Raw genomic sequence first — 22,512 nt, 5'->3', positions numbered from 1 at the left:
TTTTACAGAAGGTAAAAGTCATTGTAATCTTTACTGACATTGTCCATAATGATTACTGAGATGGCACATTTGGATGGGACTAAAATCACAGAGAAGCTCAATAATCGCAATAAGCTTTGTGTTTTGTTACTTTTAAAACGTTACTTTTAATATGTTTGTTACTTGTAATAAAAGCTTTCAAATTCTGTCAGTTTATACAATAACATGCCATGACTAATCGCTGTATTGACTCAGTTCAAGCAGCGTGTGAACCGACCATCTCTTCCTCTTTACTAGTTATAGCACCAAATGAACATGGATGAACATCAGAAGAAATTATGAAAGATACAGAACAATTTACTGAAATGACTCATAATTGCTCAATCAGCATTTCAACCACAGAAAGATGTCACCATGTAAACACTGTCACATAACATTACATTTACCACAGAAAAGTCATTCAATGACTAAACCATAGTCAGCAAGACAAAAATACCTATAATAAAAGCATTTTGTTAAATATATGCACTATATTAAATATTGTTCCTTGAAGGGGTACTTCCACGCTGGCAAAATGGGCTTTCAATAAAACTTGTCTGTCTACGCAGTAGAAAGGTGAACATGTTTTTTTTTAATTTTAAATCTGTGCTACCTGACTAGTGAAAACAGAGATAAAAGGCTGTTGTCTTCCCTTTTGCCAAATAGGAAAACTTCAACTCCTATAATGCACTGAGCATGTTGTGTCCCACAAGTCTGCTATGCTGTGGATACATTACACTTTCCAGAATCAAATACTGCCTTGCTTTAGTAGAAAATACTTCTTAGCAAACATTTAGTCATAATGGTGTCGAATTCTATTGTTTCCGGGTGTAAGAATTCAAAGAGTAAACGTTTAGCGGGAGTGAGTTACTTTTATTTCTAGTGAAGGATGTAGGGAGTGTTGTAGGAAGTGGCTAAAGGCTGAAAGAAAATCGTAAATGTATAACACCGCAACGGAAAATCTGAAAAAGCTCAGTGTTTGTAGTCAACATTTTAAAATAGATGACCACAAAAAGAGGGGGAAAATTGAAAGAAACTGCCATTCTGTCAGTTCCGCACAAACCCCCGAAGCAAAAAGTGGCACGCCACGTACAGGTAAGAACACTGTTTTTACCATTTTTCCATTTACCAACCAGCTGTGTACCATTTTTATGCTGTTTAAAAAGTAGACAAAGTACGATACAATTTTCAGTGATAATACGATAACCTTACAATAACTGTTGTGTTAATAACCCTCTGTCGATCCGATTGTCCGTGAGCAGGGATACAAACATGCGGAAGTATAATCTGTAGTTTTCACGTGAGCACTGGAGCTGACAAAAGTCAAAATGTGTCTTTCGGCAGACTTTTGCTGAAAAATAATTATGAATTTCCCTGTACATGTAACCCGGAGAATGAGTAAACATTATTCATTTAATTTTATTACTGACATTGAAACAATACAAAGTGGGTTGAAAATCAGCAAAGTTAAACCTGTCTATGATGGGGGAAAAATCTCTATGATTGCATGTGAAGAGCTGCCTTTCACCAAATTTACCTCTCAGATATTACTAATTAAGAAAAAATGGACTGGATATGTGCAAGTCATATGACAACGTTTAATTATAGGATGCATTGAGGAGGAGGCCAAACTACACTCAATGGCAAAGTGATGCAGACATAATTATGGTCTGACACTGGCTCAGATTCTGTGTAAAGTACAATTCTTTGTGACTGTATATGGTAGTCAAGTTGGAAAAGATGTTCAGTTCCCACTTTGTAAACCTTAGTTCCCAAAACCTCCAAAAGATGGATGATAATGCTGATGCTGCAAAAAGAGGGCAGATGTAAAAGCATGACAGGAAGACTGAAATTAAGCGTTTACATTTACATTTAAAAAATAAATAAAAATGTATTTGTATGTGGCACTTTAAAAAACAAGTTTTTTCTTTTAGGAGAAATATCTCATCTGTTTCTCATGCCAGAAAGATTGCAATACAGATAACAAGCTGATGGCAGCATTGGAACAATTGGCTTGTCTGCTTTAGCCAATTATTCCAGTGGAGTTGTGTCTCTGTCTGTAGTATTTTTAAGAGGTGACGATCACTGGAGCTGAGAGGATAAACTGAAACTCTTTCTCTCTATCTCAGGCCCTGTTTACACCTGGTATTAAGAAACGTTTTCATCAATTCGATCACAAGAGGACGACGCAAAAAACGTCTGTCTGTCTGTCTCTCTCTCCCTCACTCCGCTTGCCTTGCAGTTAATTAGCCACACCTGATGCTCGTAAGGAGTGTTACAGAGCTACGCTATAAGAGAGCAGAGTGAACACTGCTTGGAGAGGTTCACTTCTCCCCTGCACCAGACTTGTGTGTTGCTGTAACAGAGTGTGAAACTGGTGTATTTCAGTTCATCTTTTGTCAAAACAGTATTGTAGCTTTGCTATCAGGTAGTGATTTTTCTTCTTTTATCTCTTTTCTTTCTAACTGTTTCGGTATGAAAAGGTATTGTATATCTATATTATATATCACCTTTTTTTATTTGTTTTGGAAAGCAGTAGGGAGATGGCCTGGGAAAACCCAACGTCCGGCAAATTTAGATTTGCTCTGAAAGTTAGTCTGGCAAAGAGCTCATTCAAGCCCATTTCTAATCCGTCGAAATCGAGGCACCAATCAGAAACGTTGGGGCGGGCTTTACACGATGACGACAGCGCTGGGATTTTGAAGCAGATTTTGTAGCCTACATTACAAAGATGGATGCCGCTGTCGAACATCACTTGTTCGAATCAGCTATCGTGTTTGTTTTAAGCGATTTAAACGTTTCCTTTTTGTTAAAAACCGAGCAAAGATCAACACTCGGAGATGTTTCTCCACCGCTCTGCATACGTCATCTCCTTCATCGCTCTGATTGGTTTTAGGTCTATCCGCGACGTCCGTTGGTGACGCCCCTCTGGAAATGATTTGTCTATGACGCTTTGCCAGACCATAACTCAGTTACAACTGAGAATGGTCTGGTTTTAACCAGGCTAGTAGGGAGATTGAGTCACCTTTTTCTTTTTGTAAAATATTAATCCCTGTTTTGGTTAGTTAGGGAGTGTAGGGAAGCATATGTTGTTTATTTATTTTCTTTTACCTGTGTAGGTCATTTAGTTCTCCTTCCAATAGTAAGTTTCCTCTTTTGTTTGTTGTTTTGGTCTGACCTTCTCCTGAAGATTGAATACTTCCATTTTCTTTGTTTAAATACAATAAATCATTCTACTTTTGCATCAAGTGTTGGCTCACATTTCTGGGGCAGAGGACTGAAGGACTCCACGTTTATGTTTTGATTTAGTTTCATCCTGTTATCCTCTCCCAACCCTAGACTGAGAGAACTTGTAACAAAAGGGAATGTGTTTACCTCGTCTATTTGTGATCTGATCGACCAAAACGCATCTTAATAACAGGTGTAAACAGGGCCTTACACCAGAGTCTGCCAACAGCAATGCTGATATATCACAAATTTAAATGATTTATTAAGAAAGTGAACTGATCCAACACGAGAGATCTAAAATTAGAAATTTTAGGTTTTTCAAGAAACCAGTGGGCGTTAAACTGATTGAATGTGTGAAAGACACTTCTGATTTATAAAACCCTTACTAATCAGAGCCAACAGTCCTTGTCATGTCTGACAAACCCCTTTTATTACAAAACACAGAACTTGTAATAAGAAAAGCAAGCAAAAACAAGTAGACGCTCAAATGTCCATGAACCCACCTGAAGTCTGTGCAGTGAAAACCAACGGTCTGTTTTTTTTATTGCACAACTGCATTCAGAGTTGGGCTTCAATACGATACAGAGCTCTTATAACGTGAATGAGAGTTTAATGAGACTACCGGTACAGAAGTCCCTTGGTCCTATGTCTAATTAGCCCACTTCTATAATTGAAGCCTAAAACGAGCGCCTTCGAAAACATCTTTGAGTCCGCCTTGCTTGGCTGTCTTTGACATTGACTATATTTATACCTATAATCCCCTTTAGTGGCTCTTCTGAGACTAGCTAGCAAATTTACACAAGAAAAAAACGAATGACAATGTCACAAGGCCAAGGCTTCATCAAATATATATCATGCCTAGTTTACTGGCACACAGACGTCCAGAGCGCACGCGGTTTTGGCAGAACTTCTAGACCGGTGGAGAACAAACGTGAAAACAGAATTAAGCATGAACCTCATAGCCGCGGCTCTGGAGGAGGATGAAAGGGCGCGTTTCATCTGCAAGAATGAGATGAATGGGTAGGCTTCTTAAAGAACTGGTGGAAAGAGCCAGATCACTAATGTGGATTGAGGTGTGGAAATGTGTTAACGAAATCCCACCAACATTCTCCATTTTAGATCATTCTGAATCCCTTAGTGGAGCATCTGCCAACCATGTCATTTCGCCTGGCCCTGCTGGGTGTACAGTGTAAATATGACGGTATTCTAGGCAAGGGAGCCGACCCGGGATGTGTAGTGCTCCTCTGAGAGCTGAAGGTACGTCTGACTGAGAGAAGGGCACTGAGAGGGCTGTCAGATGCACAGCACTGGGACTTTGACGCTCACAGCACAAGAGTTCGCAGTGCACTTCTGAGTCGGTAAAAGAATACGGCATCTAATCTCAAGGCGGAGCGTTCAACATCTCATAAATAAAGGCTGAATCCCAATCTGAATGCACAAAAATGTCATTGTATGTGTAAATGTCAGAGAATAGTGACACACCTGACACCATAATTCACATGATAATGCCAATGATGGTGAATGCATGTATGGATTGTATTGTACATATGTATACTACACGTGTATACTTACAAAATGCAGTTTTTACTTGTCAAGAATTAGATCGTCATCAAACGCAGTACATACTACAGCTACAATTGTTTTTTGCAGATTTTAAAATAATTTTTTACCTCAAAACAAACACGTGAACCATCCTTGACCGGAATGGTCTCGTTCATGGTTTTAGTGATTTTTTTTAAAAAATGCCTATAGAGAAAATTAAAGGGAAATGTATAGTTCCATATGCTGCAGTAAAAATTATTGCTTGCTATGATATCGCAGTGAGTTTTTTGTTCACAATTCAGATTTTTTTTGTGTGTGTGCGCATTTCTGGTAAAAAAAAAAAAAAAAAACAGAGAAAAAAAAATAGACAGAGAATCAAAAAGTGGCAGAGAGCAAAGCAGAAATGTATTTTTCATAATTACACCGATTCAAAGAGCAAAGCCATTTCCCGTAACTGCATAGCGCAATTCATTCTCCCTCCTGTTCCTGTGTGTGTAGCAATTGTAATGATGTGATTGAGCTGGCATCTCTCATCCACACTAACCAAAAAGAGCTCTGGTCCCCTGTGTGGACGCGCTTCCTGTAGCTGTCACTATAGACCGGGTAATTTGTTGATTTAAATGGTTGTATAACTCAGGGGCCCGAGACAAAGTGAGCGAAGAAGAAGACGACTCCAGGAGGAAATCTGAAACGGAGAGTGTTATCGTCACTGCAGCTGTCTCACACACTTCCTCTGTGACAGGACATGTGATTAGATTTGCCAGAGGACGACAACTTTTGCCCACCTCCTTTCTCTGTTCTCTCATGTGGGATTGAGAGATAGACAGACACAGATTGAAGAGGAGAGACAAAGAGAGAGGAGAGACGGAAGAGGAAGAAGAAGAAGAAGGGGGGAAAGAAGAAATTTTTGTACTCACATCTGATGCAGGACCCTTATCTGCTCCGGGGCAGGAGAAGGTGACGAATTCATGGCAACGCTTGTGCACCACAAAGCAGCAGACTGAAAGAAGGAAGGAGAGAGAGACAGACAGATGAGATAAACGGTGAGAATCAGAGCACATGGCACTGACAGACATTTATCTGCAGTGACAGGGATCCTGTTTGATTTCACGTTATGCTCCAAGACCCAACCTGAACCCGCTCACATACATACAGCCATGACAATCACATCACAATATAACACTGCATATGGCCGCACAAGGCCTAACCACCACCATTTAACAAAAAGTCTCACTTGCGCACCATGAGTGCTTGTTTATTGCTGTTGTTATTATTATTACATAATTCTTAATGTTTCAATTGATTCCCAATTTGTGCTCTCCACAGTTGAAACAAACGGTGTGTGTGTGTGTGTGTGTGTGTGTGTGTGTGTGTGTGTGTGTGTGTGTGTGTGTGTGTGTGTGTGTGTGTGTGTGTGTTTTATGGGCATTTAAAATACTGCTCGATTTGCCACACATCACAGCAGTTTCTATTTTCGTTGCCCCGCACACAGACTGCATGCTTTTCTGTCTGAAATAAATTAACTCACACATGATATTTGCTAATAAAACAATTTTATTTATTATTTTAATCACTTATGATATCAGAATTTAAGATGTCAGCAATTCCCTCCCCATAAACTGCAATGATTCATTGTAAAAGCCAGCGAGCATTGGTTATGTTACAGTTTTGGAAATGTCATTCATGTTCTCTCAAGTTGCCAAAAGCACATGAAGCACAAGCATACATTTATTATCTTTTCAATTGCTACAACACAGATGTATGATAAACACAAATAGCCTGTTTGATTATTTAAATAGATTAATCAGCAATACTGCATGATTTTTTTGCTGTTGAACATAGCATAGCTGTGTTGGTCTTCCAGTTAGACCAGCACCAAACAAGTATAAAGCAGCATGGAATTAATTTTGGCCTTAGCATTTTCAGTAGGTTGAGGTTCCAATAAAATTTTTACTTCAAGTGAAAGAAAAATCTCTTTTCGACTCTATTATTTGATCTAATTGCTTTATATATATATAAATATATATATTAAAAAGATTATGAAATTCTATAAAATATATGTGGGTGTGTTGTGTGGAATGCTTATAACTACCTACCACATAATATTTCAAATACAGTACTGTATAAGGGTCAATGACATGACGTGCATATTTGTGTGTCCAAGTGCATTGTTTCCTTTTAAAATGATTTGATAAATTCAAGACATGTATCACTTTATTCTAGAAAACCTATTTAGTTTGAATTCATTTTTAGAACATTTAAATAATACATTTTAATTGTATGTTTTGTTATCTTAAACCCCCAAAATGTCAGGTGGTGCAGCTGTCCGAACAAATGAACAGGAACACTATTTAAAATGGAGTCTTAATAATAAAAAAATTAAAACTAAATATTGTGGCATCATTTTAGGTTTGAAATCTTTCATATAAAACACATTTTTATAAATATCAGTAGTTTTAAAGCTGTTAAGATAATTGAAAAACTTTAGTCCAGCAATTTGTATATTCTCAAATGTCAGGGTGGCACAACTGCAAACATGGCTCTTTTATTAGGAATGGACAAGGTTAAAGCAGTAAACATGATAATGCATCATCCAGAGGACCTCAACTGATCCTTGTGGAAGAGTGAAATATTTGTCGATTTCTCTCAAATACTAGTAAAAATTGCTGCTGATTTCAAGTATGGGTTTGGGTATATTGCTACACTTTCCATGTCAGGTGGTACAACTACAGTAAACATACAACTATTTGGTTGTTCTGCCTGACATAAAAGTAAAAAAATTAAACACTTATTTACCAACTGAAACTTGTTTAAATACGATTGTTCATGACTCAATGCATTACATCAGTTTTGAAAATAGTTTTTAAAAAACACCTTTTTTGAAGCTGTATTTGTCAATGACACATAAAACAATAAACAGCATGATAGTATTCAACAACCTATGACAGCAGCCAATCAGCATAAGAGCTATAAGAGCTGAAGCGACTATGCAAATGATGAGTTTGCTGGACAGTATGTACAATGCCCCTCTGTTCACATCACTAATGCCCCTGGCACCTCTGCACCGTGACACATCCAGGTCATCATAGGTGCATCTTCCTTCCTGATGCAGGTGAATGCTCCTACTCAGATTTGAGCAGGTTAAACCCGTTTTCTCACAGGAAATGACAAGTCTCTTACGTTCACCGCAATCTCTTTAGAAATCTGCACTTTAAGTCTAGCAGCTCCGGCCAAAACACAACAGCCAAACTTCAGACAGGCTGAACAGCCACTGTCACCCACACACTCGAAATACTCCAGTGAGAAAGAGAGAGATGAAGAAACAAAACCATAGATTTGGAAGAGAACTGAAGCATATGATTCAGTAAAGTTTGCTCTTTTCATTATTGTGATTTAAACCAGGCCAAATGAACATTCAAGCAGCACCTATTTAAAAACTTTTTTTTTCTAATTCTTTTAAGACCTGAGCAAATTTCCATCTTTTTGGATTGTGAACTAGGTGACATAACACTATATCTGGATTAACTGTAACATTCTTGCAGTTAAAATAAATCACGGTGCTACACATCCTTCATCAGTCCCTCCCTTTACTAGCACTTTTGCAGATCTGTGGAAAGATAGTTACATTTACATTTAATCATTTAGCAGATGCTTTTATCTAAAGCGACTTACAAATGAGGAGAACAATAGAAGCAATTTAGGCAACAATATATGAAAGTGCTGTGACAAGTCACAGTTAGCCTAGCACAGTACACATAGCTAATAAATAGAAAAAATAGATAGGATAGAAATAAAATAGAAAGTGTTAGTATTAACAGGTCAAGTGTTGACGAAAAAGATCTGTCTTGAGCCGTTTCTTGAAACGGTAAAGAGCTGCTCGAGTTGAGTTAGGCAGGTCATTCCACCAGCAAGGAACAGTCAAGGAAAAGTGATTCTGTGCCTCTTTGCGATGGCACCACAAGACGCCTAACTTCTGGAGGGCACTTAAGTCTGAAGTAGTGAGTTAAGGTATAGACCCCTTCACGGTTGACGTCACAGAAAAATTCGCTGTGCGCAGTGCGCATGTCGGGGTCAGAAAGTTCATTCCATCGAGTTGTAACCGTTGTAACCATAGACTGTTTTAACCACAATAACCAGAGAATTTCTCGCCAACATGCCTACTTGTTGCGTCGTGGACTGTGCAAATCGCACGAGTTGTGGAGTCAAATTTTTCAGGATTCCTGGAGGATCTCATCCTTTTCAAAAAAATAGACGACATCTGTGGCTGCAAGCCATTAAACGGGCAGACTGGGACAACGCGATGATCAAAGAGGCTCGTGTTTGTAGCGCTCACTTCATATCAGGTAAAATCATCCCTTTCTATTAGATTAAACTCGAAAGATTGCATGAACAATTTTCTGTACCCTAGCCTATAACATTAAGCTATGCAGGATAATAGTTTTTTAAATGTCATATTCCGCTAGCCAGCTGCTGGTAACGTTAGCTAGCTAGTTAGCCGCAGGCTAGCGCCAACATTGTGACAACAACATTTTACTTACCACGTCTTAACTCTAGCCATGGTAAGTAAACAAATGTTTTATGTAAACTGTAGGCTGATTTAATAATTAGGTGAAATTTGAAATCTGGCATTAATTGTGACCTGTGTCACAATTAACCCCTACAGACCCAGCATACTAGCTGTACATTAGCGCTTTCAACAGTAGATAGCTAACGTTGTAATCAATGTGTGTAATTCTTTTTTGTAGGAGAGGCTTCACTTGACTCCAGTAGTCCTGACTTTGTGCCCTCCTTGTTTGTGTACACAAAACAAAGCCAGACACCTAAGACAAAAATGGAAAGGTACGAATAAAAAACAAGTATTTCTATAATATCTGATTAAAAATATTACAATTACAGCATTCTAATTCCTTGTTCATGTAAATTCATTAATTTCATGTGAATTCTTTGATAACATTTCAATATCACAGCAATATTGTGCAGGCCTAGTTTAACTCAATGATTAAAGGGGTCATATAATGCCATTTTTGTACAAGCTAATATGATTCTTTAGGGTCTAAATTAAAACTTTGTAATATACTTTAATTAAAAATTCTCATTAGTATTGTAAGAAAACACTTATTTTACCTGGTCAAAAACAGCTCTGTTTTCAGCACGCAGTTTCAGTGCATATGACTTTAAATGATAATGAGCTTTGCTCACTCCGCCTCTCTGTTCTGCGCATACACCGTTTGTAACACAATAACACAATAACCACGCGTTGTTCATTATAAACGTGGGATTATGAATTATATTATGAATTATATTATATGAATTATATTGAGAACGTTGTACATAGAAAACATGCTGTAATGTACCCTGAGTGTAAACCGACGCATTCATCGTGAAGCGTGCCGCTAGCGATTTGCAAAGATTAATATAATTCTTCAGTCTGTGAAATGTGTCCTCACTTTTAACCTGCAATTCTTGTGGTGAGAGTTCCCTGAGTGTTCCATCAAATAAAGCAGTCAAGGGCTCAGGTAAGTTTGAGTGTTCCTCTGTATCAGTATCGGATGCAGTGTCTGTATCACTATTTTCTAGACTTGTCAGTACTGCAGCATCAGGGGCTATAATCTGCAACTCTTTGATGTCATCATCTGTCAACACTGTGGAAGGAGAACTAGACAATTATATCACTTATTACATGGCTTGGTTGAATTGTAATGTAGAATGCGGTCTGTTATTTCTTGATAACAGACCGCTGCTAAGTATAACACACCGTTGCCATGAAATAATAAAAAATAATAAACTACTTTTTAAAGCAATATTTTGTGTAAAATTATTGATTTATTTGATTTATTTGGTAGGTAGCCATGTAATAAGCGGGATAATGTAGTGAGGCGGTTGTTAGCGAATACAAACCCTTAGGGCTGATTCAAGACCTCTCTGCTTCGCGTCCCTCCTGATCAGCCTGTCGGGGTTGTATTCGCTTTAACAATCGCTCTACTATATCCCTTACACATAGTCACATAGAACTACCATAACACTATACAGCATGGCATTAATTTATCCATTACAGTGTAAAATGGCTGTAGAACAAACTTGATCCTAATGTGACATTACAATGTCAAAAAACTTGGGAGGAGTAACGAAAATAAACAAAATGAACTTTATGCTCTCATCTATTACATGCCTGTGGCTCTGGCGATGGCACTAGACCTACTCCTGACCGTTTCTGGAAGCTGCCTGTCTAGCCTGCCTGTCCTCTTTGGCTTGTGGAAGCTGATTTTCTTTAATGGGGCTGGTTCGACTTCTTTCCTGCTTAAGTCTTTCCACTTGCACTCTCCAGAAGTGACTGCTGGTTTCTCTGTCCATCCCATCCTAACACAGATTTCGATTTTAAATAAAATTGCAGCTGCATGACTGCAGCATGACCCAAGCCTGAAATTAAATTAAATTAAATATAATTTACATGTCAAACCATTATCCTTCATGTTATGAGTGGGTCTTGAAATGAACACTTGCTCTCAGCAAATGGGTCTGCAGGTGACATACTAGACATACTGCAGATAAGACATAGCTACAGACTAAATACTAACATGCCTACTATGAATTTTTTTTTAACACAGGCTACTATACACTACTCATGCTTGTTCTAACCGTGTGTTGTGTCCTAATGACATATCCGAGTTTTTTTTTTTTTCTTGACATAACGCACTGACGCGATTTCCACGCATCTCCGCGATAATTGGTGAAATGACAGACATACGTTTAGTTTAGCAAGAATGACCCTAGAGGAAAGGTGACGGATGCAGGGTAAGTGATTAGTAGCCTAGTCGTGACAGTTTTCTAGGGAAATATAACCATCAAGTCAATCAGTCTACAGTGCCTTCGTCTCCAATATGATAAATACTTAACGTTACCCTGCCATGCAGGTGCAATTTGCAGTATGGATGTAGCCTTCCCGCTTGTTGATCACGACCCAGGCTTTGTACATAGAGGTCTTTTTCCCTTGGCGCTGGCTCGGTAAAACCTCCGCTTTTAACACACAAAAGTCATCGCCTATATCGCTATATAAAACCGGCTGAACATGCCCACAGACTACGTAATTATACGCGTCTAGCGATTTGTAGGCTTTGAGTTTTTCGCGTGTGTAAACACTCGGCTTGTCCACCAGATAGCTGTATATTGCGGGCCAGTGAATATCTGGCCACTTGCTGACGTTGTCTACCCATTCTGTTATGAGCTCGGGATCAGGCAGACAATCGCCATTAACTAAAACAAGTTTGTTATGGTACTGTTCCCGTTCCTGTGGTGGTAAAGACAGTGCATAACTCGACACAATATGCCGGTCTATTAGCCGCGCCATTTTTCTGACCCCATGCTGCGCGCGCACCCAACCTAGGATTCCAATGTTTACAAACATTGAAGGGGTCTATAGCAGTGCTTGTTCTGTAGGCAAACATCAATGCCTTCAATTTGCGCTGGTTGCCAATATCCGCTCGCATTAATTTTGTGATGAGAGGTGTGACGTGCGCTCTCTTCGGCTGGTTAAAGACCACTCTCACTGCTGCATTCTGGATCAGTTGTAGAGGTTTGACAGTATATGCTGGAGGGCAGGGCCGTCGCTAGTGGGGTGAAAGGTGGTGACAATTATAGGGGCCCCCGCTGCCCAGGGGGCCCCACAAAATCCAGCAGTTATACTATTTAGGCCCCTGTTGTATGAATAATTCTAATATTTATATTAGTTGTATGCCTGAGATTTAAATGAAAACCACAAAAACGTGCAATTTGGGTAAATATTTTTCCAAATATCTGCTTCTCTTACCTCCATAAAAATGGTTTAGTCCGACCTAAAGTATTTATTAATTATTCAGTCAGAGTCAGTGACAAACATCAGATGGACCCAATAAAATTGTAAGTCGCACCCCAGCTCGTGAACAGAACCAATCAGAGTTGAGGCGGCAGCCTGAAGTTAACGATGAACTTGGTGGAAGAGCAGGAGACTGACTGACTGAAAAATGTCGGGGAAAAGAAAACATAAATCAGGTACCACAAATGCCAGGAAAAGACGGAGAGGGAGGCAAGGAGAGTGGTTGTATCCCAGTCGATCAAGACGTTCTTAAAGACCGGTTATATATTGTTATTTCGCTGGGAATTAGAAAACTTACGTCTACAGTCTGCCGTGTACAGTCATTTTTTATTAACGGTGCGCGCCACAATCGACTGAATGATTACGTGGTCTAAATTCCTGTCTTTTTACACTATTGTAAATAGAGTTTTAAAAACACGAATACAACATTTCGTGAAAACACGAATACAACACACTGCACTTGGATGAATAAATGTATTCGCTTTATTTAATAATATTACCAGTTCCATATTATCTTTATTAAAAAATAAGGCAATACATTTTTGCGTTTCGTTTTATTTTTTTAATTAGACTGCATTCTTGTCAATTTCTAAATGTTTACTTTTTGATTTATGAATTATAACAGACTGATGGGGAATTTTTTTTTACTTTTTAAAAAAAGGTTTTATTATTTAACAATTTCTTGCTTTTTGTTAGTTTTTATTAGTTGTCATTTTTATATAAACATTTAACTTTTAAAATAAAGGTTTTACAACAACATCACCATCTTCTGTTATATGTGGGCCTCCATGTTCATCTATTGTACAGTATATGATATTGGTGGAGGGTGGTGGGGGCCCACATCAATATTTTTTCAGGGGGCCCCGAATCCTCTAGCTACGGCCCTGCTGGAGGGCCTGCCAAGAGAGCATTACGTCTAGTTTGGAACACAATGGAAACAAGCCTTTGGGCTTTTTTGTGTTTTTATCCTTTTGAACACTTCGTGTTGATTGTTGTTGTTCAATAAAGTTTTCATTCATTCATTTATATTTTGGATAGAACAAGAGCTTGGAGAAGGAGTTGTGTAGCATGCTCTGATAGGAAGGGCCTGATCTTCCTAATGTTGTACGAGGCAAATGTGCAGGACCAGGCAGTTCTAGCAATGTGGTCTGTGAAGAACAACTGATCATCAATCACAACTCCAAGGTTCCTGGCTGACCTTGATGGAGTTATGGATGACAAACCTAGCTGAAGAAAAGGAACGAAGTGTTGGGTTGGACGAAACCACAAGCAGTTCTGTAATATGCAATTTCACAGTCCAAGCCAAACACTTTTTTTTGTTCAATTGAAAAAAGAAAGACAATATATGAAACGCACTGAATCACATCTTTTTACAACTTAATGAAAGCATTTATAAACACATGCTAATAGCTTATACAGCTGAGAATATTATTATCAAAAGGCAAAAAAGGAAAAGATTTTAGGGAATTTAAGTAAGATATAAACTGTTGCCATTTAATCATAGAAAGATCTTGAGCTGCCATTCCGAGAACATCTTCAATCCAAAGACTTTAATAGTAAATACATTTCTGAATTTGATCTTTCAACTTTTTCTTTTTAGAAGTGCATGGAACTGCTTCAAAAAGGAGCGCTGGATCCTGTGTATCTGAGCCAAAAGAGACAAAAACAGTTGATAGAATTTCTTGCCTTTTGGCACAAACATCCTTTTTTCCCTCTCTTTTTAGTGCTCAGAATAAAAGTTTCTCAGACTATGATCAGCACTTGAGAATGGACAACACCACTTATCTATTCAAAACTTATCTATAGTGCAAAAGTAGGATGTACATTATAAGACACAAATTATACACTAAAAAGAACCATTCACCAAAAACATCAGTCATCATTTATTCTTTTGAACACAATAGCTTTCTATAAAAAGTGTTTTAATCATGTATGATGCAGATCACCCTCTGTCGGTGTTTCGTCATGTTGAAATGACGTGACCTGCGGTGTTGCACTAAACATAGAAGAGAATCCTCATGCTCACTGGCTGCCGCCTCTAGATACACTATGAAACATGATTATTAATGTGCTTTACAGCGGAAACAACAGGAGAATCTGTACGGCATACACAAGTTGGAAAGATTTGATGACGAAGAAAATCCTGAATAATGTTGCCCATGTTGCTACTTTTTTATTGGACAGGTAAGGGAATTCATTATCGCATAGACCACTAGTATCAGTGTAATTTACATAAAACTCACAGACGTCCACATCCATAATAGATCCACGTCTATAGATGGCAGTGCAGCGTCTAACACCACTGTGATATCTGTACTTAAAGTACAAAAAGAACAGCGATGCTAACGCTAGCCGAACATCTACTGAATGCACCTTTAATACAGAATATAGAGCACAAGGTATGGACTTTTACAATACCTTTATGGCACTTTTATACCCATTTATGGAAATTACATGGAAAGGAGGGCATGATTGTGAGTAAATGCATGATTTCTGACACAAAAATATCAGAAATTAGAAATAAAACAAAGAAAATAGCATAATACAAACTGAAATGCAACACTTATATTCTGTTGTTTACAAATTACAACCGTTCCTAAAAAAGATTTTTTTTTTTTATCTCATCTATCAAGCAGTATAGCCATTCAGATACAGGTAATTCCTCATCTGCTAATAGTGACAGGGTAAAGATCGAACCAGAGGTGAGGCGCAGGCTGCCACCTCCAAATGGCTCAGTTAAACAGCCTCTCACAGGGCCTATTGAGCGCACGCTTACATAATGGCCAGCTTGATGGAGAAGGATCAGGCCCAGTAGGAGTTTCCCTGACTCTTTCTCTCTCCAGCACTCTTAAAAGGTCAGAACGAGAGAAAGGCTCATGTAGCAACCCACGTCCCTTCACAGCGAGACTGATCTGGCCCTTCATAATTAAACAGCCCATTAAATATCCATGCCACACCAGCGGCTCAGCACCTTAGCAAACGCACCCCTGCCGAACACCGCGGTACGACACCAAACTCTGTCCCGGCAGATGCTGCACAGAGCTGTTCGGAGACAAATTCAATTAACTCGGAAAAACATGAGCATTAGTCCTATTCTGCTAATAATTCAGTCGCTCACAGACAAACAGCAACAGTGCTCACCCACGTACTCGCACAGCTACAGCTCAAACGCGCACACATACACGAGTACGCCCACACAAACACACATGCACTCGACATCCAAGCATATCTGCCTTCTGGACAACTGGAAACCTTTAAAAAGAGCCTCCAGTTATAGCAAGCCATGTCTGGCCTGAGGAGCTGCAGAAGAACCTTTCACGATTTTAATTCACGGGCACGAGAGACGCGTGAGCGATCTCAGAGATGACTGGGAACGTTCATCTTGATATTGAATTTAGCCCAGCTGTCAGTGAGATGCAGATTAGGAGGAAGGGAAGAGAGTTTGAGTGCTTGTTTACTAGAAACAGAACAGCATGCAAAAGATATTCCTCATGGTGCAACATCATTAAGGGTTCATGAATACAACAAGGTGTTAGAGCTGCTAAATTGAATCAAGGTGTAGGAAGGGAAGGATGAACATCTAAAAACAACTTGTTTTCCCCCACACAACCCATGGGAAGCCTTGATATGTCGAGAGAAGAATGTATTTTACAGAAAGAAGAAAGACACAAACCTTACTGTTTAGAGGTTGATGAAAATACTAACCATGTTGGTACTGTTAAATACCTCATGTGTCTTTTCATCCAGGTCTATTATATTTGAAGTCATTTATATGCTAGTATACTCCTAAATTTTGACAAAATTGTTCATTTCTGAATGTAAAGAAATGAACCTTTGTTGAGCAGAGCACTCAAAAACATTTTTAAAAAAAAATCATAAAATGATCACCATTTTGAGTCAAGTCCCAAGGAAAATGTATGCAAATCTGCAGTCTGCACAGATATTTCCAAATATGATGTTCCATCTCCATCTGAGGGCTTCTGAAGGCTTTTCAGGATCAGACAGGGAAAATTCTGTCATCATTTACTCACCCTCATGTCATTCCAAATCTGTATGACTTTCTTTTTACTTTGGAACGGAACATAAATAATTTGAAGAATGTTGGTAATCAATGATTTTTGGTGACCGTTGACTTCCATTGTTTGGAAGAGAAAAAAAACCTCTCAAAATATCTTCTTTTACAGGTTTGGAGCTACATGTGGGTGAATAAATCTTCATGAAAATAAATTTCAAATTCAAAACTGTTCATCAAAGCAACTGAAACTTAATTAAAAAAGCTAGGAAAAGCTTAAGGCAATAACAAAACAGTATTCTGATCCTAATTATGTTAATATGCTAACCTAATATTTGTATGCAGCTTTTCCAACCATGACTAAACAACTCGGTTTAACTGTCTGGAAAATTGATTCCCTTTACTGAGGAGACACTCATAAATTATCAATTTAGGATACACAAGACGTGCTGTGAATTCTCACTCATAATCAAACATTCACACACTGTGACGCATGACATGACATTTTTCTGTACGCACAGGTCACAATTGCAATATTAATTTTTCAAAGCTAAATCATACCACAAGTCTCACAACGCACAAGAACAGTGAGCAGGAATTCAATACTGACAGCTAGCTTAGCTCTTACCACTGGTCATTAAACACTGATGGACTACATCCTGCTGTTAAAGTTAAAAACAAGCTTGTCTTCCAATCTAAAGTAAAAGTGATTCCTCCTCATTTTAAATATGATTATAAAAGACATGATGCTGATGCAAAGGATACTAGACACAGACAGACAGACAGACAGATAGATGGATAGAAATTCCAAAACCTCATTATTGTAAAGCAAAATACATCAATTAATTAATGAATTATTGTGATGAAAAAAAACAACAACATGTTTAAAATGTATTTCCATCATAGTACTATTGAATATACTTTCATTTTTTTCAGCATAAATGATTGCATTACAGTATCAAGAACTAATGAAAATCATCATGACAGCAAGGAAAATTACAAATAAACTGCTGGAGCAACTGTCTGTTTGCTTAGCCTGGATGCCAGCCGAATTTAGCCCCGCCCACAACATTTGAGGATGGGAAGTTCGGTCTGGACTTGATCCGTTGAGAAGCAAGTATGCCCGAACCAAAGCTGTTCGGACCAATCAAATTGTCAGGGCGGGCTTTATACGATGATGGACAGATTATCAACCGTAACGTAATCATCCACGTCACCAAAGAGTTGAATTTGTTTACAACAAAGAATGGCTGCCGCTGGAGAATTGAGATGTGTAGATTCAGCCATCGCGTCTGTTATAGAAGATCTAGACAGCGCATTCATTTTAAAAGAGGAACAGAGAACCGCGATCGACGCATTTGTCGATCGGAAAGATGTTTTTGCCGTCCTTCCTACGGGATTCGGTCTATCCAATTGAGTGCAGAGGCATTTTTTTCCCTGGTTCGGTTGAATCACGCCCCATAATCACAGCCCAATGGAGCAGAATCAGACTCACATTCTGACTAGAATCCGAGTATGACGACGTCAGGCTATCTGTTCGCATTATGGTAATAAGAATTTCAGAAGAAAATGTGTTGTAGGAAATAAGAAAAATGTTATCGTACTATTTTCTTTCGTGAAATGTAGTTGTGACCAGGAAATTTTCTGGTAAAATCAAGCCGTGTGAATATACACTCACCGGCCACTTTATTAGGTACCCCATGCTAGTAACGGGTTGGACCCCCTTTTGCCTTCAGAACTGCCTCAATTCTTCGTGGCATAGATTCAACAAGGTGCTGGAAGCATTCCTCAGGGAGTTTGGTCCATATTGACATGATGGCATCACACAGTTGCCGCAGATTTGTCGGCTGCACATCCATGATGCGAATCTCCCGTTCCACCACATCCCAAAGATGCTCTATTGGGTTGAGATCTGGTGACTGTGGAGGCCATTTTAGTACAGTGAACTCATTGTCATGTTCAAGAAACCAATTTGAAATGATTAGAGCTTTGTGACATGGTGGAAGTAGCCATCAGAGGATGGGTACATGGTGGCCATAAAGGGATGGACATGGTCAGAAACAATGCTCAGGTAGGCCGTGGCATTTAAACGATGCCCAATTGGCACTAAGGGGCCTAAAGTGTGCCAGGAAAACATCCCCCACACCATTACACCACCACCACCAGCCTGCACAGTGGTAACAAGGCATGATGGTTCCATGTTCTCATTCTGTTTACGCCAAATTCTGACTCTAACATCTGAATGTCTCAACAGAAATCGAGACTCATCAGACCAGGCAACATTTTTCCAGTCTTCAACTGTTCAATTTTGGTGAGCTCTTGCAAATTGTAGCCTCTTTTTCCTATTTGTAGTGGAGATGAGTGGTACCCGGTGGAGTCTTCTGCTGTTGTAGCCCATCCGCCTCAAGGTTGTGCGTGTTGTGGCTTCACAAATGCTTTGCTGCATACCTCGGTTGTAACGAGTGGTTATTTCAGTCACTGTTGCCCTTCTATCAGCTCGAACCAGTCTGGCCATTCTCCTCTGACCTCTGGCATCAACAAGGCATTTCCGCCCACAGAACTGCCGCTCACTGGATGTTTTTTCTTTTTCGGACCATTCTCTGTAAACCCTAGAGATGGTTGTGCGTGAAAATCCCAGTAGATTAGCAGTTTCTGAAATACTCAGACCAGCCCTTCTGGCACCAACAATCATGCCACGTTCAAAGTCACTCAAATCAACTTTCTTCCCCATACTGATGCTCGGTTTGAACTGCAGGAGATTGTCTTGACCATGTCTACATGCCTAAATGCACTGAGTTGCCGCCATGTGATTGGCTGCTTAGAAATTAAGTGTTAACGAGCAGTTGGACAGGTGTACCTAATAAAGTGGCCGGTGAGTGTATATATATATATGTTGTTATTTTTTTGAAAACGTACAAAAGGTGTTTTACAGACTTTCAGATTTCAGACATCTGGGCCAATGTCTCACACACACACACACACACACACAGAGAGAGAGCGGATGTTAGTTGTGACATTAACTGGATTAGCTGGGCTGATCCTGCGCTCAGTGCTGATGGGACTGTTAAGAGAGAGGCTTCACTGAGATTAACACATCTGAACAGCACAGCAGCACACACACTCCTGCTGTCCGCCACACAATCAACAACAAGATGCATCTTACACAGCCATTACTTGCGCTGTTCATTTACACTGATTAATACTGCACACACTCTCCGCTGATTAAGTGTCTGCCAGTGTACTGGAGTGGAGCCACTCCTGACAACAAACTTCGAATCAGAGGATGGCAGGCGTGGAGGAGCTTGACATTTTGTGATGTCTTAAAGCTTGTCAGTTTCAAATCCCTAAGAGGTGCCACATTTAAGGTTTCGGGGTGGTGTAACTAACTTGTAATAGAATGAGGATTAGTTGTGTCTCTAGGTCTGACGTTATGGGATGACGTGAATGGTGAGGGACAGTGTTTTGAGAGTTTAGTGTGTGTGTGGCTATACCGCTGAACAGTTGTTGAACAGTTCACTGAAGTTTCAGTAAAAGTTCAAATAATGAAATCAAAGCTGGACATTGGATTCTTCTGCACCACATGAGGGTTTATTACATGGTGTCAAAGTGCCGTGAGGAACACATTAGAGACCGAATTGTGGCACGAATCCAAGACAAGTCACACAAGTTGCACCTCAACCCAAATCTCACTCTCAAAATGACTGTGCAAGAAACCCGCCAGTCGGAGGAGGTGAAAACACAAGTTAGCGTGCATGAGAGGCTGCATGCGCTATTCAAGAGGTAGCACACAAAAGACACATGTTGGAAGCAACACGCTCAAGGACCAAAGTTCAAACTAAGTTCCACGGACAAGAAAAGAGAGAAAGTATTCGGCAGATGTGGAAAAGAAAAGCACTCAAAAAAAATATATCACTGTCCAGCGTTGAAGTCCTTATGTAACAGATGTAGGAAAACAGGGCAGTGGGAAAAAGATGTGCAAAAGCAAAGTGGTGAGTGAAGTAAGAGATAGTGAAGAGTATGATTATCACTTTCTGGGCTCAGGTGATAGCACAACTTCATACAGTACAATGCCTATACAGCCTATTATGCAAAAATCACTTTTATATTGTTTTTAACATTTATGAGTCTGCATTGTGTGTACACACAACCACCCTAATGCGGTAAAAATCCATCCACTCCGTTTGTAATTTTTCCCATAAATCTGACACGGTCCCTCAAAAGTGGTCATTCAGGAATGTGCTCCAATTTGATGTCACCCACATGGCACAAACTCTGCTGTTAGCTTAGCTCCTCCCCTGAGTGAACTGTACACAATCTGCCATGTTTGTCTCCTTGCCAGAGCATTTAACAGCAATATTGAAGTAATGGATTCTTTATTAAAGCTACTAAAGTTATTCAGTCAGTGTATTTGACAGTTTAAGTGCAAAGACACGAAAGAGAACTTAGTTTAAAGGTGACCTATAATTCAAAATTGAATTTACCTTGGTATAGTCAAATAACAAGAGTTCAGTGCATGGACATGACATAGAGTGAATCTCAAACTGGACTGTTTTCGCATTCTCATTTAATTCACGTTTATGAAAAACACCCCTGAAAAACGGTCGGTTCTCCACACAATACCGACTGTGACACAATAGTCGGGATCATTAATATGTACGCCTCCAAATATTTGCATAATGCCAGCCCTCAATGCCAGGCGGAACTGCGCAGCCGAAGCATGGCAGTCGCTCAGTGTGGATGTACACATGAACACAAAAGTATTTTTTAGTTCCTTCATCTGAGCCTCTGAAGAAACAATGGGTTAATTTTATTTTCTCTGGAAATTTCCAAACATTTCACAGAGTGTTTCCTCAACTTGGGCCAATCCAGAGCTGGCCTCGGATCGAGCTACCAAGCAACACTTTCTGATGTGTAATTGTTCAAGTTCAGACAGGTAATCTTTCTCTCAAAATCGTTCAATACTGTTTATGCATCAGTAAGTCAAGCCAGTGACTAAAATATCAGCTTCACATCGTTTCTTTTAGTAGGATGAAAATAATCGTATTTAAATTGTGAACAAATTATATACAGAAAGCGATCAAAGAACAATCTTTCCACACAGCGCGAGTTTATCTGGACACTTGCCAAACTCGTTATGAAATCAATGACGCACGTTACTGCACAACGAAGCTCTTACTGTATTTACATCATCGTGTTTGCATTGGTGAAAGCAGAGAGAGTGCAGAAACTGCTTTGCAATGATAAGATCTTCATTCTCGCGATCACTGTCATCTGCTCAATGCTCATCACGGCAACATTTTATGTGATGGGAATAGATCTAAATACTTTAAAAACACCTCACGATTCGTTAATCTCGATAGCTGTTATAGTAAAAACGTATAATAGCAGTAGTAAAAGTATTCGGGAGAGAGTTTCACATGTAATGCGTAGCTATTTCATATGCAAGCATGTCAGCCAATCACAGCAGTGGCCGCGGTTACACTGAATCCCACAGCAGACACGCCCCTTCAAACAGAGTGTTCAAATCAGAGGCTAAAAGCAGGCTAGGAAAAATGCCATTTATTTCTAAATTATGATTATTTTTTATCTAAAAAACATACTAACATTATAAGGGTAACCCAGGAAACGCTATAAAATAATAAAAAAAAACATTCTAGGGCACCTTTAATACTCACGCAGTGCACCGTCTGACATCCAGCTTTCTGTGCTCTGTTTCGGATGTGTGAGCTCAGAAAACCATGTGTGACCCGTGCTGGCAGAATGCGCACGGGCTAATTACGAGCTACAGGCAAAACAAGTGACAAATGTTTTAGTCGAATTTGAGGTTCACACGAAAATTAGTTCATTAAGCCCTCGTCTAGCG

The 22,512-nt window shown here is 39.3% G+C and overlaps 1 protein-coding gene across 3 annotated transcripts in view; it reads right to left on the bottom strand.

The window, feature by feature from the left end:
• Positions 1-22,512, bottom strand: part of prkcbb (protein kinase C, beta b) — a 148,125-nt gene that overhangs the window by 95,040 nt on the left and 30,573 nt on the right. For all 3 annotated transcript variants that reach the window (XR_008805585.1, XM_056240668.1, XM_056240667.1), the window contains exon 3: positions 5,706-5,788. Coding sequence is in view for 2 of the 3 variants with exons in the window: in XM_056240668.1 (XP_056096643.1) it covers positions 5,706-5,788 (83 nt within the window). In the remaining variant the exon portion in view is untranslated. The remainder of the gene's footprint in view (positions 1-5,705; positions 5,789-22,512) is intronic.

Source organism: Rhinichthys klamathensis, unplaced genomic scaffold (assembly GCF_029890125.1).
Source record: "Rhinichthys klamathensis goyatoka isolate OS25496 unplaced genomic scaffold, OSU_Roscu_1.1 h1tg000605l_1, whole genome shotgun sequence".
NCBI lineage: Eukaryota > Metazoa > Chordata > Actinopteri > Cypriniformes > Leuciscidae > Rhinichthys > Rhinichthys klamathensis.
Note: the sequence above shows the minus strand (reverse complement) of the source record. Positions and strands in the feature narration are given on the sequence as shown.